This window comes from Dromaius novaehollandiae, chromosome 3 (genome assembly GCF_036370855.1).
Source record: "Dromaius novaehollandiae isolate bDroNov1 chromosome 3, bDroNov1.hap1, whole genome shotgun sequence".
NCBI lineage: Eukaryota > Metazoa > Chordata > Aves > Casuariiformes > Dromaiidae > Dromaius > Dromaius novaehollandiae.
Genome location: NC_088100.1, coordinates 95,421,468 through 95,447,270, shown reverse-complemented (window position 1 = coordinate 95,447,270; position 25,803 = coordinate 95,421,468). Strand labels below are relative to the sequence as shown.

The 25,803-nt window shown below is 41.4% G+C and overlaps 1 protein-coding gene across 5 annotated transcripts in view; it reads right to left on the bottom strand.

Moving 5' to 3' along the window:
- DAAM2 (dishevelled associated activator of morphogenesis 2) overlaps positions 1 to 25,803 on the bottom strand; it is a 210,268-nt gene that overhangs the window by 100,486 nt on the left and 83,979 nt on the right. For all 5 annotated transcript variants that reach the window (XM_026121182.2, XM_064509538.1, XM_064509539.1 and 2 more), the window contains one exon: positions 3,246 to 3,335. In XM_026121182.2, coding sequence (XP_025976967.2) covers positions 3,246 to 3,335 — 90 coding nt within the window. The remainder of the gene's footprint in view (positions 1 to 3,245; positions 3,336 to 25,803) is intronic.

Here is a 25,803-nt window from a genome sequence, read left to right as displayed (position 1 = left end):
TACACCTTAGTACTGGCTCCTCTTAAAATAATACTCAGCTATAGCATTTTTCTAAACCTTGGCATCAGAAAGTTTTTATTTAAAAATAAATACATCTGAATGCACGGTCTAGTGTTTAATTCCTGCAAAACATGCAACTCTCAGGAAATTCAGAGGGAATTCTACAGGAATTCCAAAAGTGGAGTATATGTTTTATATAAATCTAAGTTTCAACTGATCATGAAACAGGAAGATTATCCTAAACAAAACCAAAATCAGGTACATGAGCTGGGTGAGGATGTCATCATTTGCATTCTGTCTATATAAGGCTTTACTTCTAACCTTGATGTTCCAGTATGGTATCAAGGGAAGTTCATACTATAGAGAAAGAGGCAATCTAAAACATGTAGGACTGGTGTTTTAGATAGAGGGTCAGGGTGCCATCAGTAGGGACTGATTAATGATCCTTCTGATGCAAATGAAGACAACTGCACCTCTTATAATGCACTCTGCACAGGTTTTTAATGGCAAGGTAAAGGAACAGCTGAGATAGAACACATTAACATTTTCCAATAGAGCAGCCTTTATTCCTTGCAAATAGCTGCTCCACAAATAAGGGTAAAGAGTTCACTACAGCTACTAGCTGAAGCAGCTACACCTTTAGGTCAAGTTGTGGAAAATTTGTTTTTAGTACTAGTGGTTTCAGATGCAAAACTAGAATGGCCAAAAGTTACAAAAGCAAGCTTGGCTATACAACAGCAATGTGCCTCTGTAGATATGCACAATCACTAATTTCAATCTATATCTTAATTTCCTTTGAGCCCTATGGAACTTTGATTTGGTAGGCTATGTTCCTGGCGTACAACTTCAAATACATGCACTTATGTGTCCTTCCCCATTTCTTTAGAATGGTTTGATATCAGAAACAGGTGGAATGAATTTTATGATACAACAGCAACTTTATTCTAGGATGTTAGGAACAAGTGCCATAAAAGATTATGTCTGAAGCCTGTCAAAATAATAAATGAACAGTCTGCCAATGGCAACGTATGATCTTCATTCTTGCAAGTGACATTTGTTTAGTTAAGACAATCCACTAGTCTTGCCACCTTTAGAGAAAATCTGAGACCTGACCTTCCACTAGTTTTAGACTAGAAAAGGCATCTTAAATTAATGGATGTAAGCAGTTTCCTCAATCTGTACTTCTTGACCTTCTAATTGATAGTGATAGTTGATACCTGGAGCATAACAAGGCTTTTTCCTCAGGGGGATGTAGAGCCCTCACATTCCAGAAAACTTGGAGAGCTTAGCACCTAGTAAGACAGGGCCCTTCAGGCACTTATCCTGGATAGCTGACAGAGTTCTTTTAAGTGAAGAATCAGGCCCTCTGTGGCTAAAATTAGAACACAAACTCTTCAGGGAAGAGAGAGTTTTTCTCTACAGGGCAGCCTGCAACACACTTTTCTGTCACTGTAAAACAATGACGTTAGGTGGATTAGGCAGTCAGCTAGAGAGAGAGAGACGTGTCAGCACCAATCATCTGACTGCCTGTGAAGGGAAACAATGAATAATATCAGACAGTTAAAGTTTCAAGTAATTGAAAGTATCTGCAATGTAATGAATAGACATCTGGCAACAGTATCCTGTTCCAGTTAGCACATCATTTTGGATAGCTGGAGTTCAGCTAACTGAGGTTGCACTATACATGCATTATAAAGATTTTCCAGTGCGTAGCTCCTTTAACTCTGGAGGTCTTCAGGATTCTTATATCAAATCCACTGCCTTAAAAAAAGTGTAATGTAGTGAATCCAACCAACATATTAAATACATTAAAGTCTGAAGCTTCCTGCCAAAGCGGACTGGTCCAGGAGATGGAATGTGTGGTTCTCTAAGACAGCTACAAATAGATCCTCTCCCACTAGAGCTGAAAAAGCCAGCTGAGCCTGCCAGCAAAAATGTAAAGCAGACATTAATCACAGCAGCCTGCACCTTCCCTTCATGTGCAAGCTCTATGCATCAGCAGGAAGAAAAATGGAAAGCACTGAACATAACTGAGCCTAGAATATTCTTATGCACTTCCTGGATTGTTGCTAGCTCTGAGGTACTGTAACTTATTTAATGCTGTTAACTCCTCTGTATGATGCATATCAACCAAAAGCAAACTACCCACAAAACACCAACCTGATTAGTTTGACTGAGGCTTTCTTCAATTGCACCACAAAAAAGCTATGCCAGGTTGCCAGTCTCAGACACCGGTAAGTCAGACTTACTCCCAGAACAAGTATGTGAACAGCAGCAAATACAATGACCCCAGAAGGATCAACATCTGGGTTTCAATCTGCCACCTGTAGTATGGAAATCTAAACCTTCTCTTTCAGCTTCTGTTATGTAGTAGTACATATAAAGAATGATGCTCTCATAGCACGAGTTACACATGCTTGAGAAATAAAACTAACAAACTTGCCCCAACTCTTTTTCCCCTGACATTTATTGTTAATGATTACACGCTGCCAGGGCTATCTTTATTTCCTACTATCTGTTTCCTTCCTACAACAGCAAAAAATTTCTGCCACACCACTCCTGCAGGAATACCTCTTTTTCATGTTTCACAACAGTGATACAGCTTGTCAATTCTCTTCGCCATCATCCTTCTAAGGACAAGATACCCAAAGCGAAATATCAGACTCTAATGTACTGATCCTCTCACTGGTTTGTCAGAAATTTGAAGATTTCGAATGAAGAAGTATCGCATAGAAATTGATATGAGCAGGTATTCCTTACTTTCCAGTGCAACACACAGTATTTCCTATCAGCTCTGGAAGGTCTTGAACAATCAGGTTTTAAAACATTATTATTATTATGCACACTACAGATATTTGAAGACATCCTGAAAGATTTCAGCAATGGATTTTCTAAGTGATCTACAGACAGCTTCATGTAAGGGGCAATAAAAGTTTTAAAATATTTTTTTTAAAATATTTCAATGATAGCTTTTCTTCTAGCTCAAAGAAAAAACAAGTTGTCCCATTCAAAATGGGAGTACATATGACTTTAACTTGTTAACGTGCTCTTCACAAATCATTTGTGCATACACTGCTTGTGAGAAATTTGTGCCATATCCATGCCAATATAAATCCTTACATCACTCTACCATGTTCTTGGAAAAAGCAGTGGACAAACATGTAGTTCAAACCTAGATGTCAGTAATTATTTACATGCACAGAGAATTTATTGGTTAGCTACTTCAGTCAGGACAATGATAGTACCTTCTTTTTGCTGCAGTAAATCTGCCATTTCTTCTCTGGAGGGAGTGCAAACATAGCCTCTCTGTTCTTATCTGTGAGATCCAATTCATCCTGGAAATTGTGAAAAAGAAAAACAAAAACACAGTCAGCAGCTGCATTGATAACTTCTCATATATTCGGAGGAACCTGGATCAGGCATGTTGACTAGCCTTCAATCAAAAGACTTAGTGTCTCCTAGAGACTGTCCCTTCCAAAGTTCTGCATTGTCCCCCACCTTTGGTTTCATAACTTTTGTCTTGCTGCTGCAAGTGCTCCTTATCAGAGCAGAACCTGTAGAGGGAAAGCCTGAACAACTGCAGTGCCAAACTTCCCTTACTAAGGATCAGTATCCACTCAGGGATGGGAAAGATCACAGTTTGGCAACAAATTGCGTGTCATGAAATGAGTGAAGAGACTCAAAGCACTAGCTTACACACAGACGCTCCTTGTGTTTCTTAGAGAAAGACTAAAAAGTCAATATACCTTTTTTTTCTGGCCTGCAGCACCAGCCCAATCTCCCAGCTAATGTTATCAATACATTTAAAATGCATGCTACTTTCTTCTGGTTCTGAGCAGAGACCAATGGACACAATAGTGATTTGTTTCTTCCTTGGGCTGATGATCTTCTAGAGAGAGAATAGTGAAATCACCAAATCTTTTAAAACAAAGTCCACGAGACAGTCATTTAGTGGCAGTAATATCAAACGCAACCTACAGGTTGAAAAGTTTCCGTTCCCCTGACACTTGTCCCCTGAACCACATAGTCCCCAGTAAAAGACAACTGGCTTTTCAGAAGTAAAGGACCACTCTCCATACAAACAGTTCCCCATCATCTTGAACAGACCAACAAATTCAGGCTCTGTTAAGAAATGTGGGTTCAGCACAAAATACCTTTTCTGTGGTTTGCCAGTCTTTCACCAGTAAAATGAAGGATAATGCTGGAATCTGGAACTGACTCCCAACTCTGTCACAAGCTCCCCCTGCATACACTACTGAATTCCCCTAGCCTTAGTTTCTTTTCTCTAAAAGGCTGATAACAATACACCCTCTCCTATACAATGTGTCTATAAAATCATCTAGGCAGGGACTGCTGCTTGCTGTGCGTTTATTCAACACTGACCACACTCGGGCTCCAGTCACAGCTAGCAGTTTCAGGTGCTAATGGGATTTAAACAAGTAAGAATGATCTTCAGAGCAAGCAGCCTGCATGACCAGGGACAGATGAAGAAGTCTAAATGAGAGTTTGTGCAATATAAAGACAAGCTTCAAATAACATTTCAATGAATCAGTTATGGCAGTTTTGTCCCCCACAATATATTTAAAAGCGTTTGTAGAGGGAAGTGTTCAGGAGTCCCATATCAAGATGACATCGCAGCACTAACAAAGCTGCACAGGCAGATTCTGGCACCCACACTAACCTAGCCCAAGCAGAGACAATACCTCTTTAACTCAGCCCAACAATGCCTCATTTGGAAAGCTTTCAGGGCTGGGAAACTTGTGAAAACAGTGAGCTAAATTGCACACTGAGCCTGGTAGCGGCTGCTGACAGATTTAAAAGCCCACAGAGATTTCAGCTGCAGAAAGGTACAAAAGAAATGCAAACAGTAACAAGGCAAGGTCAGTGCCAGCAGCCCAAGGTAGAAAAAGCTGGAGAATTTTTTTTAAAACAAGAAAAAGTTTAAAGAAAAAAAAAACCCTTTAGCTTTGCAAAAAGAGTGCAAACCATGTGGAAATGTTTAGGGTGAGTTTCCAAACAAGGGGGCAGCCAAGCGAGGCAAGGAGTTTTATCCTTGCTACACACAATTAGAAAGCTCAGGCCAGGATCACATTCTTGGGGGGTGAGGGAGAGAGAAACGACATGTAAGGTCTTCAGACAAGCGAAGGAATGTTGTTGGACGTCAAGCGTGTGGGAGGGAAAGGAGGGGCGGACAGGGAATCAGAAATGCCAGGTTTGGAAGAAGAGCCACAGGGGCCAGAATACACATCTGAAATGAGCTGGCCAGGCTCAGCTAAATCCTTAGGAAAAAAATCACTGTTTTTTATTGAATTGCCAACTGATTTTAGCTTTCATTTTTATAAAGAGCAAATAACTCGCTCTTCTAATCCATACTGCTCTTTCTGAAGCCTGATGTCAGATCAGATAAGCAGCAAGAGGTCTTCTCGGAAGCTGAATTTAACTACAGCAACAAGCTGAAAGGTAACTAATCCTGACTGGTTTTCACAGCAGCTTTGCCCACCAGACTAGCTCTCCAGCCTTCTGTGCATGACACTGAGTGATGAAGATCTCAACTGATATAGCACAAGATAATCGTTTTATCAAGAAAACACTCCCATTGACTAAAGGCACCTGGAGGGCACGATTCTGCCACTTAGCAACTTCTAGACATTGCTGAATTCTTCTGTGGACACTGTCAACATCAGGGACATAAAGTGCACTCTGCCTTCAATGGGACGATAAGAACATGCAGCTCCCGAGCATGTAATTTTGCATGCTGATAGCATGACATTCTTTTCAGGACAGACACCTGGAAAGACAGGTTGAACAGATGGAAGATCTCATAGGAACAAAGTGCATCCAAACCCCACTTTGCCATGACTCAGGAGGACTAAGCCAGAAGAGTACTAGAAGTCATTACGTATAGCTCAAGTAACGTATTAACAGGAACACTGCTCAGGCTTCCAGGTGTAACATGAAGGCAGATCCAAACAAACCCAACTGAAAAACAGCACATAGGAACTGGGAGGATTAATTACCCTTCCTTTTGAAGCAGCTAGTTTTTATCTTCATTAGAGGGCAAAATGCTAGGCACCAGCCCCCAGGTTGCAAGCAGGAATATTGTACAGGGAAAGAGACACCTTTTCCAGAATGCAAAGCTGCATTCAAGCTCTTTGACAGCCTTCCCCAAACTATGTAGGTACTCTTTGGCAGGTGTGCTCCTTCACTGAGAGGAAGAAAGGAGTGAGAGGAACTACCTGCCCCCCTCTACTTACACCATTTACACATATCCTGCTCTATGAAGAACCAGAAATTGCTACAAAATGTAGAAGACATGAATCCTTCTTCTAAGAGTTCTCCAAATTCTCTTACCTTTCCAAAGTGAAAAAACAAAGGACCTCCATGACTGCAGAGAAAATGACTGGATCTAGCTCATAAATAAGATCCTGGATCAGGTGGGCCATTCCCCTATTCTGATTTGGAATCCAAACAGAAGGCACAGAAGAAAACTTGATGCTTTGGAGAGAAGCAGGAACAACCACAGTAAGTGCTGAAAGAATTTCACAAGGGTGATTTGCTCCATGAATAGGTCATTCTGACCTGACAACAGAGACAGATCTGTCCAAAATGTAGAATTTCAGGCCTTAGAGTGAGCTCAGGGACCACTAAGCCACCCCCTGTTAAAAGAGGAAGGAACTGCAAAGGTTGGCAGGAAAGGGGAAGAACTACAACCTCTGAATAGAATCATCAAGACTGGGGTTAGAGCCAGGTTAAGGAAGCCCATGTGACTGAAAGCTCAGGGAGCAAGCCTAAAAGGCAAGAAAAGGGGTTTTGTCAGAACAAGGGGGGGGCGGGGAGGGGGAAAGTCCTCCTCCATCACCTGAGCCAATTTACCAACAGAAATGTAGCAATTCCTCTTCTATGCCTTGGGTGGACAGCTTGGTTCCAGCAATTCATGCCAGCATGATTCCGCACAATGGAGCTCAGCTTCCTGGCTTAAAAGTACTTCAAGTTGCAAGTGCTCTCATGAAACATAGGTTGAAAAGACAATTGCCAGGCTGGCTTCAGGAAGATGTAAAGTACATCCAACTAATGCTCTTTAATTTCTCCTCATTATCTTTTTATTTTATTCACTGAGAGAGGGATACATTCAGTTAATTTCACTTTCACGTGGGCATTTTTTACTGATAAAACATTTAAGATGTACTGGAGCTGCATTTGAGGCTCAAATATTTCCAGTCCACTTCTCAGGCCAAAGGGGAAGATGGCCTCCATTCAAAATGGCTACAACTCAAGGAAAGAAGAGACAGAGAGAAAGGGAATGAGAAGGAAGAATGGGCAGGAAACATAAAACAGTATTTTGGGGGATTTAAAACCACATTATATCCCTTGTTTTGGGGAACATTCATCAAAGTGTGAAAGCTGGATTTAATGGGGGGTAGCCATTGGTTTAATGATGATATCACTCAGAGCCTAAAATGAGCTCAACAGAATGACATTTCTCACTTACTGGGCAGCACTTTTCTTAAAGATGTGAAATGAAATTAATATAGAGAATAAGCAATATTTGGGAATGTAGAGGAGACTGGTTCTACTGGAGAATCTTTAATGCCTACTAACAACTGTGCTGAGACTTGCATTGCATCTCTGCCATTAAGACACCTGTGGAAAGGCAGCAAAGTGTCACCGTATAGCTGCTCCTTCACCTGGAGACCAGGACACCTGAGATGCACAGCTCAAACAAGGTTTTCCAGGTCCATCTGGACCTTTCTGGCAAGCTCCCTCAATTTCAGGCTTTACTTGCTCCAGTTCTACAGGCTGACATGAGCCTGGTCAGCCCAGGGAGTCTCCCAGTGACTTAGGGGCAGAAAGCCACTCCCTTCTGTAAAAAAACAAAAAACCCAAAAGACGCCAACCTTCAGGAAAAAAAAAAAATTTTTTTAATTATCCAAATGGAAACATATTTGGAATTTCCTTTCCAGGAGGAATTTAGAAATTCCTATCACTCATCTGATTTGGAATGAAAACTTTTTTCAGACCAAAAGAACTGTGAGATTGAAATGCTGAACTCTAATTTGCTCCAATCTTAAAATCTGCATTCAAACTTATTAAAATCATAAAAGTTCAATGAATCACGTGTTGCATTTCCAGCCTGATGTGGCAAAGAATTCTGACATGAAATGCTTTGTTCATCACAGGCAATAATTTCATTAGTATGGGCTTAATACATATTTTGTCAGGAGGGAGATGAGATTTTGTTTATTTTCTTATGTTTAGCTGGGTACCTGTCTTGTTTCATCAAGTTCTTACAATTGCAGCTACAGATGATAAAGCTATACTTGTTTTTTTTTTTCCTTCCCCCCCCCCCCTTTTTCTCACTCTGTAAGTCATAGTCTCTCTTACTTACAGTGCTCTTGAAAGCACATCCTTTATATGAGCATCCACCCCAGGCCTGTGTTTCACATTTAATAGATCTTTTTATGACTGGGAGAAGTCCATGATATCTAAAAGCATATTCTCATTTTTCTGCAAAAGTTTATTTCTGCCTGCAAACACATGCATAGAATTATTCTCTACCAAAAACAGTTCTCAGCATTTCCTTATCTTTGTTTACTAAGGAACGTAAAAGAATGAGATCCTTCCACTGTCCCCAGAGGGAATGGCTATGGTGTGAAATCAATCTCTATTTTACATCAGAGAATCCAACCATGAGACATAATCCACAGGAAAATAGGCTTCAGTAGTAGTTCTGTTCACAGAGCTGCCTATTTTGCCAGTCTGACTACAGTTCTGCTGCAGTTCTTCGTTATTTAGAAGCAGATTGGTACTCAGGCAAAAGGACAGCCAGGCCTCAACATCAACAAGCACCATGGGAACTGAATTCTCAGATGGCATAAACTGGCAAAGCTCCACAGAAAAGTTAAACTTTGTATTGTTTAACTCAAAATAGAAACTTAAGAACCATCAGACTAGATGAGACCAGCAGTTCATCTGACCTATGACCACTACCAAAAGCTTCAGAGGGCAGCACAAAAACCCTGCCAGTACAAAGCTACAGAACAAACTGTCTAGACAGTCAATCAACTCCCAACTCTCTGCGTCAAAAGACTGGCTGATTCTGTGAAGCAGGTGAGTTCATGTCCCTTTCAAGATGCAGATAGCATTAGTATTTACAATTTTTTTTTGCTCAGCTTCAAAAAATTTTCTTTTGCTCAATCACACCAGCATTATCCTTAATGGTTCTTTGCTATTCAGCAAAAAAGGAACACAGTTCAGAAAGCAGGAATAATATTAAGATGCCTTTAGACACTCTAGAACCTCCATGATTTGGAGGCTTCCTATCTGAATAACTTGGTTGCATGCTCACCTCAAGAATTCAGGTTCCATGAGATTGATTGTTTTTATGTTATCACCTTGCACTATATGAATTTCAGTTAAATGCACCACCCATACCTTACTTCCTGTTCACATTCCCAACCCTTCTTCCTCTCTTGCACGTACATACGTTTTCCTCCTCCCCTTCTTTTTCCTCACTTCTCTTCACCTTTTCTTCATGTCATGCACAAATACACTCTTCTTTACCCACCTCAATCATCCTCTCTGTCTGTTAACAGCACCAAATTCACCCAGGTTCCAAAATGAAGTATAATACATGTCCTGCTGCCCCAAGATCCACAAGGTCATTTATATAGATGTATGTCACCATGTTCCTAAAAGAAGGGCCAATAAATATTCCAGTTCCACTGATGCTCCCAAGTGGCACAGTAGGGCTGTGATCCCATAAAGTAGCCTTGTGCTCTGGATGAATTTATTTGGTTTTGTACGAGGTAAACAGTGATTGTGACACATAACGGGATCCCATCCAGCATCCTCTAGCAGGCCCCAGAGACGGGTCGTGTTCTCTTTGCAGTCACTTTGAGGGAATAGTTGGTGGTGGATTAATCAATGCTGAAGTACAGCTCAAGCTGACATGAGATAAAAAGCTCAGGTCTGACATCTCTGGGACTGTAGAGGAAGGGGAAGCAGAGGAAAGAGATCGGGGAGGAGGTTGTCAGCAGCATGCTACAAGCCTTTACAATACAGGATCCAATCCAGCATAACTGTTACAGTGTTAACAAGTGAACTGAGTGAGACTGCATTGCTAACACATTATTTCTATTGCTTGAAAGCAACTCTTTTGCATTAACAACAGTCCCAGGAACCTTAAGTTTTCAGTTCATGTTGCCTGTGCCAGGCTCTCTTGGCAAATAACAAAAGGGTTACGCTGATGGCTCACGTTCTAGCTGTGCATCTGCCCACCAGGGAGGGAGGCAGGGAGGGATGGACAGAGACAGAAGACTGTCATTACAGGGTCCAAAGGCAGCTGTCCTAAAAGCCATTTCAGAGACAACCACAGCAGGTGAATTAAAAAAAAAAAAAAAAAAAAAATCAGTCTTTTTCACATCACAATCTCATTGCAAACAGCATATTAGTCCTTGAGGTAGAGAAGATAAACATTCCCTATTTAATCACTGTGTCCACCTCCAGGGGACGGTATAGGATTGTTTCCCTACAGTCTTCCCTCCATTGCTTTCTTCAATCCAGTTCTCTAGGCTGATACACAAGAAGCAGCCTGCTGGAAGAGTCCATGTTTCAAATACTGAGGAGGTTGATAAGGCTTTCCAAAAGCTTGTCTGTCTGAGCTGTCAGTGGATGAGGTTAACTTGACTACACAGATTGCCTATATCTATGCACAAACTGGAGCAAAGAGCAGTATAAAAGGAACACTACTCAGGAAAGCTCCCCAGCAAGAAAAATGTTACAAAGGCTTTGCCTAAAATAGAGCTACAAACCTTAGAGTATGACTGATGCAGGCACCAAGTGAAGAGGAGCCCACTTCTCTAGCCAACCACCTGTTCCCATCTTCACTTTCTCAGGGCAGTGCCTGGCACAAGAACATGGCTGTAGCCACAGCAATCACTGAAGGCAGGTGCTCTCTCAACAGGCAACAGCACTACCACCCACACAGACACCACATCTGCAAATACAGCAGATTAGTTAAAAGTTCCCACCTGGGCACCTGTTACATGTCCCTAGTCCTCTGATAACCCATGAAGAAAAAGAAAAAACAAACTCTTCCATCCCATCTTAACTTTTGCAATTAAAAGCAGTTTTTTTAAAGTACAAGGAAATAACAGACCATATGAGGTGGACAGTAACATTGTGATCAATATCCTAATTGATAAGAATTAGGCAGATCACTGGAAAACATAGCTGAGTTTGAATGCCCTTATATGCACATAATAGCATGGGTACGTGCAGCTACATATGCCACTTGCACATTACATACACAAGCACGTGTTAGTTCATGTACATAACACACACAACACATATAACATCTGCCCACACCTACAACATTCTATCAGTACAATTGTGCATGACGAAACCACTGTGCTCACATGAGTTGCTCACACACCCCGCTGGCATAGGAGGCAATGTCTACATTTCAGCTACAGCCATTGATCTCACTGTAAAGCAGAAAAAGAGACAAGCAAAAGGCTGTGATTCCCATTGCACTCTTTTTCCTTCTTGCTTTTTCAGCAAGTGTGGCTTTAGAACAGCAGCAATATCAGGGGCCTGAATCTCTTGATTCTCAGTCATGACAGTGCAAGGCAGAAAACATCTTAAGTCAATGTACTAGAAGGGAATTGGGCTGAGGTGTTTCTCTTCTACCCTGCCATTATAGCAGTTATTCATTCTTAAGGTTCAGCATCAGAGTAAGAATTTTGTCTATCAAGAACACTTATTTTTGGCAGAGAAAATTCTCTTACCAAAAACCAATTAACCAGCTGCCCCTCCTACACACACACATACTGTACTGTACTGTTTTCTTACTTTCTCCTTTATCATTGGGTAATTTCTTGTTTGCTTCCTGGAGAAGGGCTAAATCCTGTCTCAGTCCTGCTTCTCAAAAGTCAGTGTGGTTTGATGTCATCCAAGCACATACAATCAACAAGGCCTAATGTGGCAGTCCCCTTTCACAGGTCACTAGAATCAGCTGTCTGCTGTTCCTTTTTCTGCCCTTCAGAGGAAAACTGCATGCCTAAGACAACAATCTGCTAGGGCAAATAGAGAGAAAAAATGAGGAAAACCAATATCTATTTATGCAACAATATACACACAAGTGTTTAGAGAGAGAGATCACGATTCAGATAGACATTCTTATATATACAGGGCTATAATGCGGGCAGAACAAGAGGGAGGCTTTGTGGGTATTCCTCTTAGGTGGACAACATATGAGGGCAGTAATGTGAAAAGTTGACTGCCATCACTGCTTTATCTGTTATGAAGATGGGCTGCAGGAATGAGCTCAATGAGAGGGATGGGGATGAAAATGGAATAGTCAGGCTCATGTTTAATCTAAATCCCTGCTGCTGCAATTTAAGCCTATTACTTCCGGCCCAATCAACCACAGACACTGAGAGCAGATTTTTTTCCTTCCTCTTGATAACAGTTTTCAAGCCTATTAAAGACTGTTTTAATGCTCCTCCTCAGTCTTCTTTCTTGAGGCTAAACAAGTCAAGCTCTTTCAGTCTTTCTTAGAGGTCATGTCCTCTGGACCTCTCATTCTTCTTATAATTGACTTCCGGATTCTGTCCAGTCAAAGTACATCTTTCTTGAAGTGAACTGTTCAAAAGTGGGCACACTGTTCCAGCGGAGACTTTATCAATGCTGAGTGCAAAGATTACTTCATGCATCTTCCAGACTGCATTCCTAGTTAAATATCCCATGCCTTATTTATTTATTATTAAGCAGCATGACTCATGTTTGTCATGATCCACTATAAACCCCAGTTCCTTTTCTATAGAGGTATACCTACCTGGCTGCTTCCAACTTATATTTTCAGACTTGCTCCTAAAAGGAGCACATTTTGTCTGTCCCCATTGAATCTCATTCTATTTTTCCCCACACAATTTCTCCATTTTCTTCTAAGCTTGTCTCTTAACATATTCACAGTCTTTACAGCTTAGTGCCATCTGCAAAGTTAATAAGTATATTCAGTATTCCACCACCAGTCATTAAATGAAAACACTAAACAGAACTGAAGCCATTAAACCTTTGCTTGTTGCATCTTTTCAGTCTGACAGGTTGCAAGTCCTCTGAGGCAAGTTCCACATTTATCTCCACATTTTGGTTATACACAGTGTATCAGATATCTCAAAGAGAGCTTCTAGCATCACCATATATAACACTAAATAACAATAAGATCTGCTGCCTCAGCACAGTGCCCATTCTCCACCCCTCACTTCCCTTCCTTCTCCTCCCCTCATTTCCCTCCCTCCCTCCCTTTTTCCCCTCCCTGGGCCAGGGTTTGTTTTTCATGCCAAAGTCCTTTAGATGAGACCCCATACGGGAAGGTAGGTGTGGGAAAGGTTATTAGGAAACTGCCGTCTAAACTGCTACCTTTCCAGCTTTCCCACCCTCTCCCTCCCTCCCTACAAAGTCTCTTCTGTTCTGTTTTAATACTAATGAGTTCAGAGGAGGTTCCTATGCTGGAGCAATTCACAGCTTGAACTGTGCCAAAGCACACAGGCACACACCTCTCTGATCGCTTCCTGCCCAAACATAGTCCTGCTGGCTTAACCCACAAACTCTGGGCTGGGAAAGGCACAGCGAAAGAATCATTGCTGCTATGGCCCTGTGCCAAAGGCAGGCTGAGTTTCCAGGGGCGTTGGTGCCACCTACTCCTCTCCTCCCAGCTTTATCCTCTTGTGTGACTCCTATTTACCACATGCCCCTATAGAGGAAAACATGCTTAAGCCAGAGCTTGGCTGACCTTTAATTCTCTGAAAAAATATTATGTAAAAGGGCAGGAAGAACTGAGAGGTCAGTTAAGAATTTCATGAGTGAAATTAATGTCTTCTCAATCTTTGTTCGTGGAGCTCAGACACGCAGGCCCAAACTCAGCTCTTATATGCATGGGTAAACCCAAAGGAACTTCAATAAATCAATACAATTTGTGGCATCAGCTCAGATTTATATAGTTAGAAATAAAATCAGAAGCTGACTTTAGTTCTCTTGCTTATAATAATTATTCCAGGTTTAGTAGTGTAAACTAGAGATCAGAATGTCTCACTAACTCCATTAAACTGAGTGGAGTTACTCTGAATTTACACTAATGCAAAATATCAATCCCTAACTCAATTTCCCTGCTTTAAATTGTTATTGACATAACAGAGACTAAACTTCTTGACTAGAGAGTCTATAAAACAGACTCATTCTACAGTCTATAGCACAGACTCCAGAAATAGAATAGACTTACCAGTCTATCAGTCGCTTTCTGCTAATTGTTAACTTCTACTTTGACAAATGTTGAGGAGCTGTATTTACTATTAATCAATCCAGACTGGCTATAAGAACATCCACCTATGAGGCTTCTTTTATCTCCTCTGGGATAAAGTGGAGGGCAATTCCACAATATTCTTCACTCTCACAAACTGAGTATTTCCATAGTCAAAAATTAAAGTGAAGGCATTACAGTATATTTGGTTATTTACTCACACCCTATCATGTGTCATTGCTCAAGTATTCTCATAATCAGAATCTCAACTACTACACTGATGTCACTGGTGTTAAGAAAACATCAGCCAAATATTCTCTTTCTAAATACTCCTAAGAAAGCAATTATCAGAAACATTCACAAAATATAGGAAAAGGAATAAAAGAAGGATGAGCATTTGCCTTGCATATTCAACACATCTCCTAAATGCAATTATGATTTGTTGTTATTATCTGGTTAAGTATTTGTAATCCAAAAGTTCTCTCGCATCATTAATGTAGGAGCCAACAACTTTAACCAACAAACTCAACCAGCTGTTGCTCTGTGTGCAAGATCTAATGCTGAAGCACAGCCGCTAAAGCAATCCCGATGGATTTTCCGTGACTCAGGGATCTCCCTGGCCAACATCCAAGTTGGGTAACTGCAATCTGCTTTCCCCTTACACTTTCCTTTGGGGAAGTTACTCTTCAAACCTCCACCTAGTAAACCATTGCATAACATTGATGTGCACACTGCTAAACTATTTCCAAAAGGTGCTTGTGTTATTACTCTGGGCAGCATCTCCTTGTATGAGGTCAACAAGTGATGGGAAACTACAAAATGAAAAGATGCCCTTAAGTATTCTTAATACAGAAGCACCTAGAATATACAGATGCTGACTAGGGCACTTTTGCATACTGCATCCACATACACTGTATCTACATACAAAAGAAGAGACAGTCTGGCCAGGAAGACTGCAGAGACTCTGTTGGGGATTCTTCCTAAAGAAAAGAAGTAGCTAAGGGCAAGACAATGTACATGACAGGAGAGAGTAGTGAGGATTTGCTCCCCAGATTGCAAATAAGATGCAGTAAATTCTGCCAATGAAAGACTTCCACGCTGCCTATGACCTACACATGCTGCATCCTTTCAGCACCTTTTCAATCTGACTGCAATTCTGTACCAAAGCTGGTAGAAGAATTATTATTATTTCCTGTTTCATATTGGGGAAATAAACTCACAAATGCATGAAATAAGTTGTAAGAGCTTGCAGAGGGACCTAAGAAAAGGACTGTGGAAAAAAAACAGTGCTCTTAAAATAGGTTTTCCTCCCACCAAGTTTAAAGACTTGTCTGTTTAAAGAAAAAGTACCACCTAGCATTCAAAGCTCTGGGTGAGTGGGGTTTCAGTGCCAGGTGGAAAGCATCTGTCTGTACTTCCTCTGAACAAAACATGTCAAAGGCAGAGCAGCTGGGGAGGCAGCCCAGTGCAATGAGTGACAGAAAAAGCCCCTTCCGATGCCTGCCTTCCACACGCTCCTCCCTTCTGATTATGAAGGGCTGAGCAGAAGGGCCACTCATTTCTTGCATTTGGTGACACCAAAAGCTCCCCCTCACCAGTGCAGAGGAAGGTGCCATACAACTGTAGACCTAAAAATGTAGTACTCTGAAAAGGTGCTACTCCATCCACTTAGTCCCATCTGTGGCACCCTGTGCTCCCAGATTTCCAAGTCTTGCTGACCAGACACATGACAAGCAAAGGCAACCATTTCCCTCCAACAACAAAAGAGCTGTCTCAGGTTACCCTGACAGGTCCCCTGAACGGTGAGCAACCTTAAGCATGTTTGAAGACACGTTCCACCTACAGAAAGACACAGCGGCATGACACAATTATACTCTATTTCCCGTTGCCCTCCTTCAGGCTATACTAAAAACCACCTGAACAATGATTATCTCTGATATAAATCATTGTTAGATGAGCAGATACAGAAACTAATTGGAGTCAATACATTACACATGATCCTTCCTGATTGTCATCCACTTCTTGATTCAATTATCTTTTGTTAAGAGTTTCTCCTAAACCCCAGCTATACGTTATCTCAGTAGGGTTAATTCCTTCTCCCCCAACAAGCTTGCAGTCCTTCCTCTTGCAATTTTTCCTTGTCAGTGGAAAATTTCACTGCTGTCCCAGCTTAAGATGTTACTTTTAGAATAATGACTGACCTGCCTCGACTCATCCAGTGCTCCATTTTGTCCTTTAAATTTTTTCCTGTAGTCATTTACAAACATTCTACACCAATTTTGTTATGAATTTTATAGGGCTTCATCACCACAGGGATCCTCTCCCCTCTTCTTGCCCAAATCAGGCTAAATGCCAAATCATACCTCCTACAACATCTCAGAAACAGACACCTGCCATTCAACCTCCCCTCATCAACATGCAGCCTTGCGCCCCAGAAGTGCAGCAGTGAGATCACTTTCTTGGACTGTGGTTTGTCCCATGCCAGCTGCCTCCTTGCACCACTTCCTGCTGTCCCTTCAGCACCACAGCTGTTGCATTCATTGCATCTTCTCCTTCATTGCTCTGAAAAACCTTGTCCCTTCTTATCACAATCTCCTGCCTGGTTACAATCCAGCCATCATGCTCCATCCGTGACATAATACCTTCCTCTGCCATTTCTCCCAGATGCATCTCCAAGTGATCCCTTCTTATGCCAAATTACCTTTCTGACATGGTCCACAAAAGTTCTCCCACCTCTCCTCAGCAGACCAAAGCTAGAATTCAAATATCCTCTACAGAGGGTGAGGGGTAAGGTCTTACTGGATTTGTTAGATGTCTAATACTGTTTTGAGCAACACATGACACTAAAAGAGAAGTAAAGAAAAGACAGAGACAGCAGAAGGTCAGGAATCATGCTCAGAGAAGCTATTTTGAAGAGGCAGACCAAAAAGATATCCCTGTATTTCCACTGGGGTGGGCAAAGCTAGTTACTGTAAGTCAGCAGGCATCAAAGTGGTAGGAATTGGATGAGAATATCTAATCACATCTAGAAAGAAGCTATAAAATTGTCTACTTTGTACCCATACAAGTGGAGCTGAAAGAGATGAGGAAAGTAGAAATAAAGATAGATCAGTTAGATCCTTCCAGCTAGCAAGTATGACTCCCATTGTTGATATCATCTCAGGTGTGTTATCACTTCATCAGCTTTCATATTCAATTCTGCTCTTTGTTACAGCCCTAATGAAATACAAAATTATTCATATACAAATGTCTCCTTACTAAGTAAAAGGCCACAACAAAGCTTTAAATTATTTTTTTTTCTGTTCACATAATACTGCCTAACTTGCACTTGCAGCTGTGCCAAAACATGATAGTGTTATCAAATCAACTAATAAGGTATTAGAAACATGTGAACGCAAGATTTCTGAACAGTAAACATATCCACCCTAACAATAGCTTAGAAGATAGGATCTCACAACAGCTTCCACGCATTCAGTAGAGAGAGGACACTATACTGACTGCTTAGCACATCCATTCTCTCATGTTAAAGACCTGTTCTTTCCCTTCTTTTTGCATTTTCAGCTACACAGCTGCTGTCCTTCCAAAATACAGTACTGCTCCCCTTATGGCATAGACTGACTACATGCATTTCCTCCATACGTCAGGGATATCCTATTACAAACAGGTAGTGAAGTAAGTGGGTCTTTCTCGGGTATCTTCTGTCTATTGCAAGCAAATCATACCCAGAACATATTCAAATATTCCCTTAAAACATTTTCACCACCACCATGAACTCCCCAACCTTCCAACAAAGCAGCTGGTATACTCTAGTTGGGATATTGAGGAGCTGACAATCACCACAGATGCACAAAATACCATGCAGGCCAAATTTCAGGTGATGTAAAATGATACAACTCTACTACTATCTTCAGGAACTGAACAACTTTATATCATGTAAGGATCTCTCTGCAAGTCTCACAGTAAAGCAAAAAACTCTACCCAGCAATGTATCCCTGCACAGTCTGATATCTGTGAACAAAAACCTTGTAACTACACAGGTACTTTGGTAACACCCCCAGCTTCCTCCATCACAGTCAGCACCAAAGCCCAGGTCTGTATTTGCATTTGTTTATACAACTCTATTGATTCTCAGGCACAGAGTGTAAGAACTGTTCTTATGGCTCCCATCTCATGCTTCTCTCACAGCACCTGGGTCTCACATACCTGCAGCAAAGCAACTGCTACTTCTCTCACATAGCTGGTCAGGGAGTTGTGAGCTGCCAACCACCTGCACCTACTGGAAGGGAGCCTAGAGAGAGAAATAGATGCTGGTGCTGCTTCCAGTGCCACAAGCCTGTCCCTATCACATGACTCCATATGTGTGGGTCTGTCACATAAGGCGAGACTTGTTTCTGCCACAGAGCCTAAAATGCAATCTATCTCACACATCAGGACTTGAGCGGCTCTAGAAGGCTGCTTGTAGTGTTGTGTGCATTAGAACTCGGGACCTGCACACGTGTACTGCACACGGGACATGAGTAAAGCCTGACACCTGACATGATGAAAAATCTTTTTAGAGACTCTGCTCTTCAAAGAAAGAAAAAGTTATCCTACATATGTACAATCTTGGACTAAAGAATTGTGTGGGACATGAAGGAACATTTGTGCGTAACCAGACCAACTGTGATATCATGGATAGCTTTTGCCTCTCTAGCTTTACGCTTTTAATTGCTTCAGAAATCTTAAACCACTCAGTGTTTTTGCCATGATTATAATACAAGACAAGTGCATGTGGATGCATGAAAAAAGTTAATCATCCAACTGTAAACTAACCCAAGAAAAAGGTAAGTTTTTGTGGCCTGGCTTCTCTCAGCTACAAAAGCAATCTGCTGCCTCAAAGATTTGCTGATTTCTGCCTTCGGACACAGTGCCTTCTAGTCAGATGGTGATGTTAAGCCTTCTTCCCAGATATCAGCCACTGGTCCTGTCTAGCGTCTGAAAAAGCCAACTTAGTCTCATCATTAGTATTTTCTTACAGTTTCCATTGGCACATTTTCTCATTAAGTGCAAGAAGGAAAGCAGTAACTGGGATAAGGAGTCGCCACTGGGCTGAAGCCAGCAAAGTCTCTTGGTTTGCTGGAATGAGAGCTCATCGCACGCAAATCAAAACGAGGGACAGATCTTGCTTGCATTTGGCACCACACAACCTTCCTGACTGATTAGGAACAATCATTCAGTAGAGCAAACTACAGAGGGGAAGGACACAGGGAATGGAAGAACCACATTTTAGGCACAAAACAGCACAGAGGCACTTTCAAAATAAGATTGCAGATAAATTTGTACTGATCAACAATTCAAAGCCACAGACCTGTCAGAGGTGCAGTCTGAAACTCTTATTTATATATCCATGCCAGGGAAGTGACACAGGAATTAAATCTTTGTATTGAAAAGAATCCAGGAAGAGGACAGAATGACTCAAAAGACTGATAATTTGAAACTGAAATGCTTAAATCTTGGCAAGATATCTGAAAACTAAATGTAATTAAATATTGTTATCAGTACACAAGAGACGAGTTTGGGGGCTTAAAGTGAGGGCTTGTATTTCAAAGTCACAAATTTTCAGAGAGAAACTAAGGACTAAAGAAGCTATTGAAATGAAGCAGCTGAGAGGCAGAACCGGGATCTCTGCATATCTTTCCTCCAGCCCCCTTGTAATGCTTCTGGAAAACAACTGAGGTCTTTGGCCTCCAGGCCTGTGACCAAGCACAGAAAAACAGAGCTGATGTCCTCTCACACCTATATACATAGACTACTGTCTATGGGCTTTCTTGTGAATATCAACTGCCATAATGGTGACAACTCTTTCTCTTTACCTAATAAATACTCTTTCAGGTTGAAGAGCCAAAGAAAGGCCTCATGAACACTGCCACAGCTAGACTTGGCAAGCTTGAGCAGGACTGGTGATATATGGGAGTACTTATGCAATGTGGTGAAACCTAGTTTTCATCTGAGGTTTATGTTGTATCTATTACATTAAATGGCCTGCATGGGAGAGCTAAGCATGAAGGAAACTTGCTACTTCCAAGCCAGCTGTTTGCAGTGGGAACTGCTACTACAGTTATTTAGGTTTGGATCTCATCTCCCTCTGGCTCTTGATGAAGGTGTTTTATCCAGTATGTGTCATATTGGTGCCTTGCTCAGAAATTGTTTTGCTTTCTGACAAAATAAATAAAAGAATTCAGATCGTTCTATGATGTACCATACTCTCTTTCAACACAGATTTACTTGTTTTTTCTTCTCCTCTCTACTCTCTCTCTCCTCTGGGAAGAGAGATTATACTTAGTGAAATTTACTCTCTATGAAGGTACAAAAAGAAAGAGTAAGCACAGAATGGAGTTTTTCTTTCAAACCTCCCGTTACTGAGTGCTTCATCCAATGCTAATGGATATTTGGCCCCTGTAGCTCCACTGTTCCTTTGTCTCTGTCCTGAGACAACTTGCGAGGATGCCAACTGTGCTGATGGCCCCTCATGCGCTGAGAGGAGACCAACCAACTCATTTCACATTCTTCAGCATTCTGCCACTAAAGTGCTGGCAACTAGCAGCCTGGCGGATTAAGATATCAAGACACTGCAGCAAACAGTGTGATGGCAGCAAACATAAGGCTAATTCCAAAGTTTTGTTTCAGGAAAAGATGAAGACATTGATTTCTTAGGGGGGGATTAGCTAAAGAGTGATAAAAATGAAGTGGGAGGCATGTGGTTGGAGGGGACAGTTTAAAAAAAAAATTCAAGAGCCTCAGGTGAGGTAAAGTAACAGGGACCTTGCTCTAGGTCTCCCCCCTTCCTCAAGTGGTACATGGCTTAAAAGGTTTAGTCAGAATTACAGAAATTCTCTGGACGATGAGAGGTCCCCAAGTTGTTGTCTCTGCTACTTGGACTTTCATACTATGTCTCCTCCTCGTGTTTTTCCCCTTCATGAGTCACAAACTGTTGAAAAGATAAGGAATCCCCACTGTGTGTCTGCATAGGAGCTCCTCCACACTACTCTTGTTCCAAGGAGCCTGGAGAAGAAGGAATCAACATGATCCTCATTTTCTCTCTTCTTTTTCTTGCTATAGCCACTGCTTTGGCTGAATGCATAGCTGCTCCTTTCAGCTAGATCTCTGGGTAGCTCATCTTTAATTCAGAAACTAGGCCAACTCTGATGCCACAGAAACCATTACTAAGTGTTACGGGATGAGAGGTAACAAGACAAGGGATTAGTTGAATTTAGGGTGATGACAGAAAGGGACATTGTTCCACGTTCTTGTGGTTATTGTCACAGAGAGTTGCAGACAGAAACCAAAGTTAAGGTTTCAGTCATGGTTCCCAGCATAGGCTAGAAGCACTGAAGGTGCTTGATCCCAAGGGAAGGACAGAGACCTTGATTCAGCACTTGGTTCCACCTTCATTTCATTGCAGACAAGAAGTGCTACACAGGACAATAGATTTTCAGTGGTCTCATTGTTCAGAACCACACAGCAGTAGGATCAGTGTGTATCTTTTCTAATTCAGAGATAACGAAAGCTGGAGTTTCTCAGTATGGTCAGAAAACTAGATCTCTTCACACACACGCATGCAAACATGCATGCACACACGCATGCAAAAGGAGAATGTTGCCTCACGCAAGCAACAACCTGCCTCTTTCAACAACTAAAGAACAATGGGGTTTCATACAATGTGGACATTCCAATGGATGAAAAGCAGCAGAAAGGCAGGCCACAAGAAGTGTTGGGTAATTCTGAAGTTTTCAAATATAGCGAGTTCAAAACTATTTATGTTTTTCCTTCACTGTTATTAATGTAACTTAATGGGTACTGTTGGTGACACAAGGTCTAAATTTTAGTTCTGAAAAGCCTGGAAGGCTTGTAAATAGTAATATGGATAAAGAGCTCTCGTGAATTTATAAAGTCAACAAACCCCATTATTTTGGGACCCAGAGAAAACAAACAAACAAACCAACGCCCACCAGATTCAAATGCAGTGCAAGAGAAACAAACCAAGACAGGAGAATTCAGTCAATGTCCTAGCTGAGCTAAATATAGGAATGCTTCAAAGCTAGCCAGGACTAAGAGGGGATAAGGGTAAATATTTCTCAAGTCTTTCCCAGTATAAGAATCTAATGTGTTGTAGGTAACTCAGATAAGGATATTATTATTCAAGCTTACAGACCGTAATAATATAACCAGCTCTGAAAAGGGCAACTCAATAGACAACTCCATTTCTTCTCATGAACTTTCCATCCTAAAATAGATGATGTTGAATTCTACCTTCTCAAACACCATATCCATCCCAACAGAGCCACTAACAAAAGAAACAAAGAGAAACAGCAGAAGCACATGCTCTTCACACTTCTTTTTGGTCTTTACTAGCATTCCTTACATTTTCCTGTTTTCTCTGAATTTTCAGCATTTACAGTTACCCTTCTTAGCATGGTCCCATTTGAGATCAGGTTGCTGGTGTAAGAGAGATCTAGATGGTGACATATGTAGTGTCAAGCTGCCCACCACCTTCACGAGCAAGAAGATCTCAAAACTTTAGATATTGAATGAAAGAATCAGAATCCACTGTGGCAAGAACACACCACTTCTCACAAATTTGAACAAGAACTTGGAGAAGCTGTTTCATGAAAAAAATTATTTCCCCTGGCCTTGCAATCGTTCTTCCAGAGTCTTCTGCAGTTGCTGTTCAGTCAATAAATCTGCACAAAGAAAAACACATGTGCTTAGCACAGTCATTTTTGCCAGCAGGCACAAAACCAGCTTGGCACCCACTGACTAGACCACCGACTGCAGCAGCACTTTACTGCATGGTAGTATACACAGTGCCAGCTGGGAAGAGAGACTGAGGAAAAGAAGAAGGGCAGCTGGCTAGAATGGCCATGATAGTCCTGTAGGGCCAGTTTTACCATTTATGAGGCAGAAGGCCACTCCACACAGCCTTCCTACTGCCTAGGGCTTCTTTCCTCGCCTACTGAAAGAGAGGCTCAGAAGTCAGGTACTCCTTCCCTCTTTCACTTGAAAGCATGAAAGGGGCAAACCTTGGACTCACAAGCATCTGTTTGCTTTGTTTCTTGTACATCTAGACTTTTGACAAGGACTTAGCCATATTGTTACTGCATTAGCTCCAAGTCAATCATAACCAGTGGATGACTCAAGAGCTAATATGGCTTTGCCTCCTGCCTTAGCCCAAACAAAATCAGAGCCAATCACCCTGAGCCATAGTCTTTACTCAAAGCTGCTCTCTGCATATGTTCCCACTGAAATAAAACAAGATTGAATTAGCCTATACCAGGAGTAAGCCTTTCTGTTTCCATTTTCTAATTGAGGAGACAAGGCCTCAACCATAACATCCAGCTTCAAGGAACAGAAATGCTTGGAATCCATACTAGAAAAGGTTTTCTGGTTGGGTTGTCTTCAGAGCAGACATTTCAGTGAGATCAGTTTGTCTGTTGACAAACACTGCCTTGGTGAGAGTCCAGTCAGGCAGCTGCCTGACTGTTGGCCAGTGGGTTTGTCCGGGTCCATCTCCTGCACAAAGCACCCTATACAAATATATCTGCCTCATCCTGGAGTCTGCACCTGCAGCTTTACAAGCTGGGAAGGGGTCTTGCAACTCCATCACAAATAAAGGATCCCAACACATTCTTAGTTCCTCAATCTCCTGCTTTTGCAAAATGGACACCTCCAAATTCACTTTTTATGCTATTAATTTAAAGATCAGAAGAACAAGAGAAGATGTTCTGCTGACCCTCAAAGTGTCCATTTTTCTCAGAAAGGCAGGTGGAAACATCCTAGATATTTACCAGACTGGAAAACTCATCACAAGGGAGGCTTTTCCAGAACAGCTAGGCTTAGCTTTTCTTGTTGTTAACTCCTATGTGGGACAATGCCCCAGATTTTAACGGCAACAAGGGGGAAAATAGGGCTTTCAACAACGCATTCACACACAGCACTATGTTTCATTATACCCTTTGCAGAGCAGATGGCAAGATGAGGCTATACCCTCTGGGCCTGCTCCAGGGAGCTAACACAAATGCTTTTCTCATTACAGATCTAAGATGATGTTGGTGTCATCATTTCACTTGGGGATTTGGGTCAAAAGGCTTTACGCTCAAATCTGTTTTTTATATAGTACAAATGCATCCAGACTAGCCCCTAACGGATAAGCAGCGGGGAAGCTAGTACACAGTACAGAGCCCTCTCAGGCACTTCCAGGTCGCTGATTTACACTCACACATTTACAGACTGAATCTTTCTAATCCAATTAAAATCTCATCTGAGCTGTCAATACAAATGTAGCCTGTTTTATTTTAATGTCTCATAGAACATGCATTAATCTGGAACTGTGGACAAACCAGCCCTTCTGGGCAAATTCTGCATTCTGCCAGCCTAGTTTCTATCCCAGGTTCTCCCACTCAAAGACTTCACTATTGTCATGTTACCTGCTTATATACGAACTCTTATGGACATGTATCACCATCCTATCTGAGTGCTTTATGTGTGATATACATCATTAACCTTCTGAAAAATAGCAAGTTTCTCTTCCAGCACACTTCTTATGTAATGATGGCTAGGGTACTATCATTAAATATATGAACATGAATTTGATCTATTTTTATTTCAATGGCTTCATTTATTTGAAATATATATGCCAGTTACAGGCTGTCAGCACATTTAATAAGTTATAGCATAGACTAACAACTCACACTTCTGGGGCCAAAAATTTCTGCAGATCGTGTACGCTTGTCATTAAATTTTGCACTGAAAACATTATAAATCATACTGTTTAATAGACTTCCACAGGGCAGCTGTGAACTATTTTGCCACAAGCACATGGAACAGCGACATTTGCCAGGCATAAACCAAAAAGTTAAAAGCACCCTAAATACCACCACAAACTCTCAAACTCCTCATAGAAACTGATCCTCTTCTCAGTAAGCAAAGCCCAGTGGCAAATATAAATAGTTCTTTCCATGTGACCTGAAGGTGAGCAAGTTCAAGTTTTAGTAAGCCAAGTTCAGGAGCAAAGCATGCTGGTGACATTCTCAGGAAAGCTGGATTTAACGCTTCAACAGATCATGATATTGGAGAAAACTAAACTTTTATACAGCCATTAATACTTCACATGTTAAAAACAAGATTTACACATCATCCAGAAACAAACTGATAGTGGAACAGATTACAGATTATATTCATACCCAAGAGGAATACCTGTCACCAGGCAGAATTCCCTAGAGTCAGTCAGCTGCACTTTCCAAAAGGAATCAAATTAGTTTCATATAGGAGGCAAATGAACTTAAATACAGACCAGGATTTTGTTAGCCACCTCCTTAAGTGATTTGCCATCCACTAGTTAGTCAGAAGTGAGTAAAATTTCTTTCTTCTGCACCCCCTATTCTTCCTGAAACAGCTGCAAGTCCTATTGAATCCTTCTCACATCCCTGCCACAGGATACTGCAAACTCTAAAACTTTTCACAGGTTC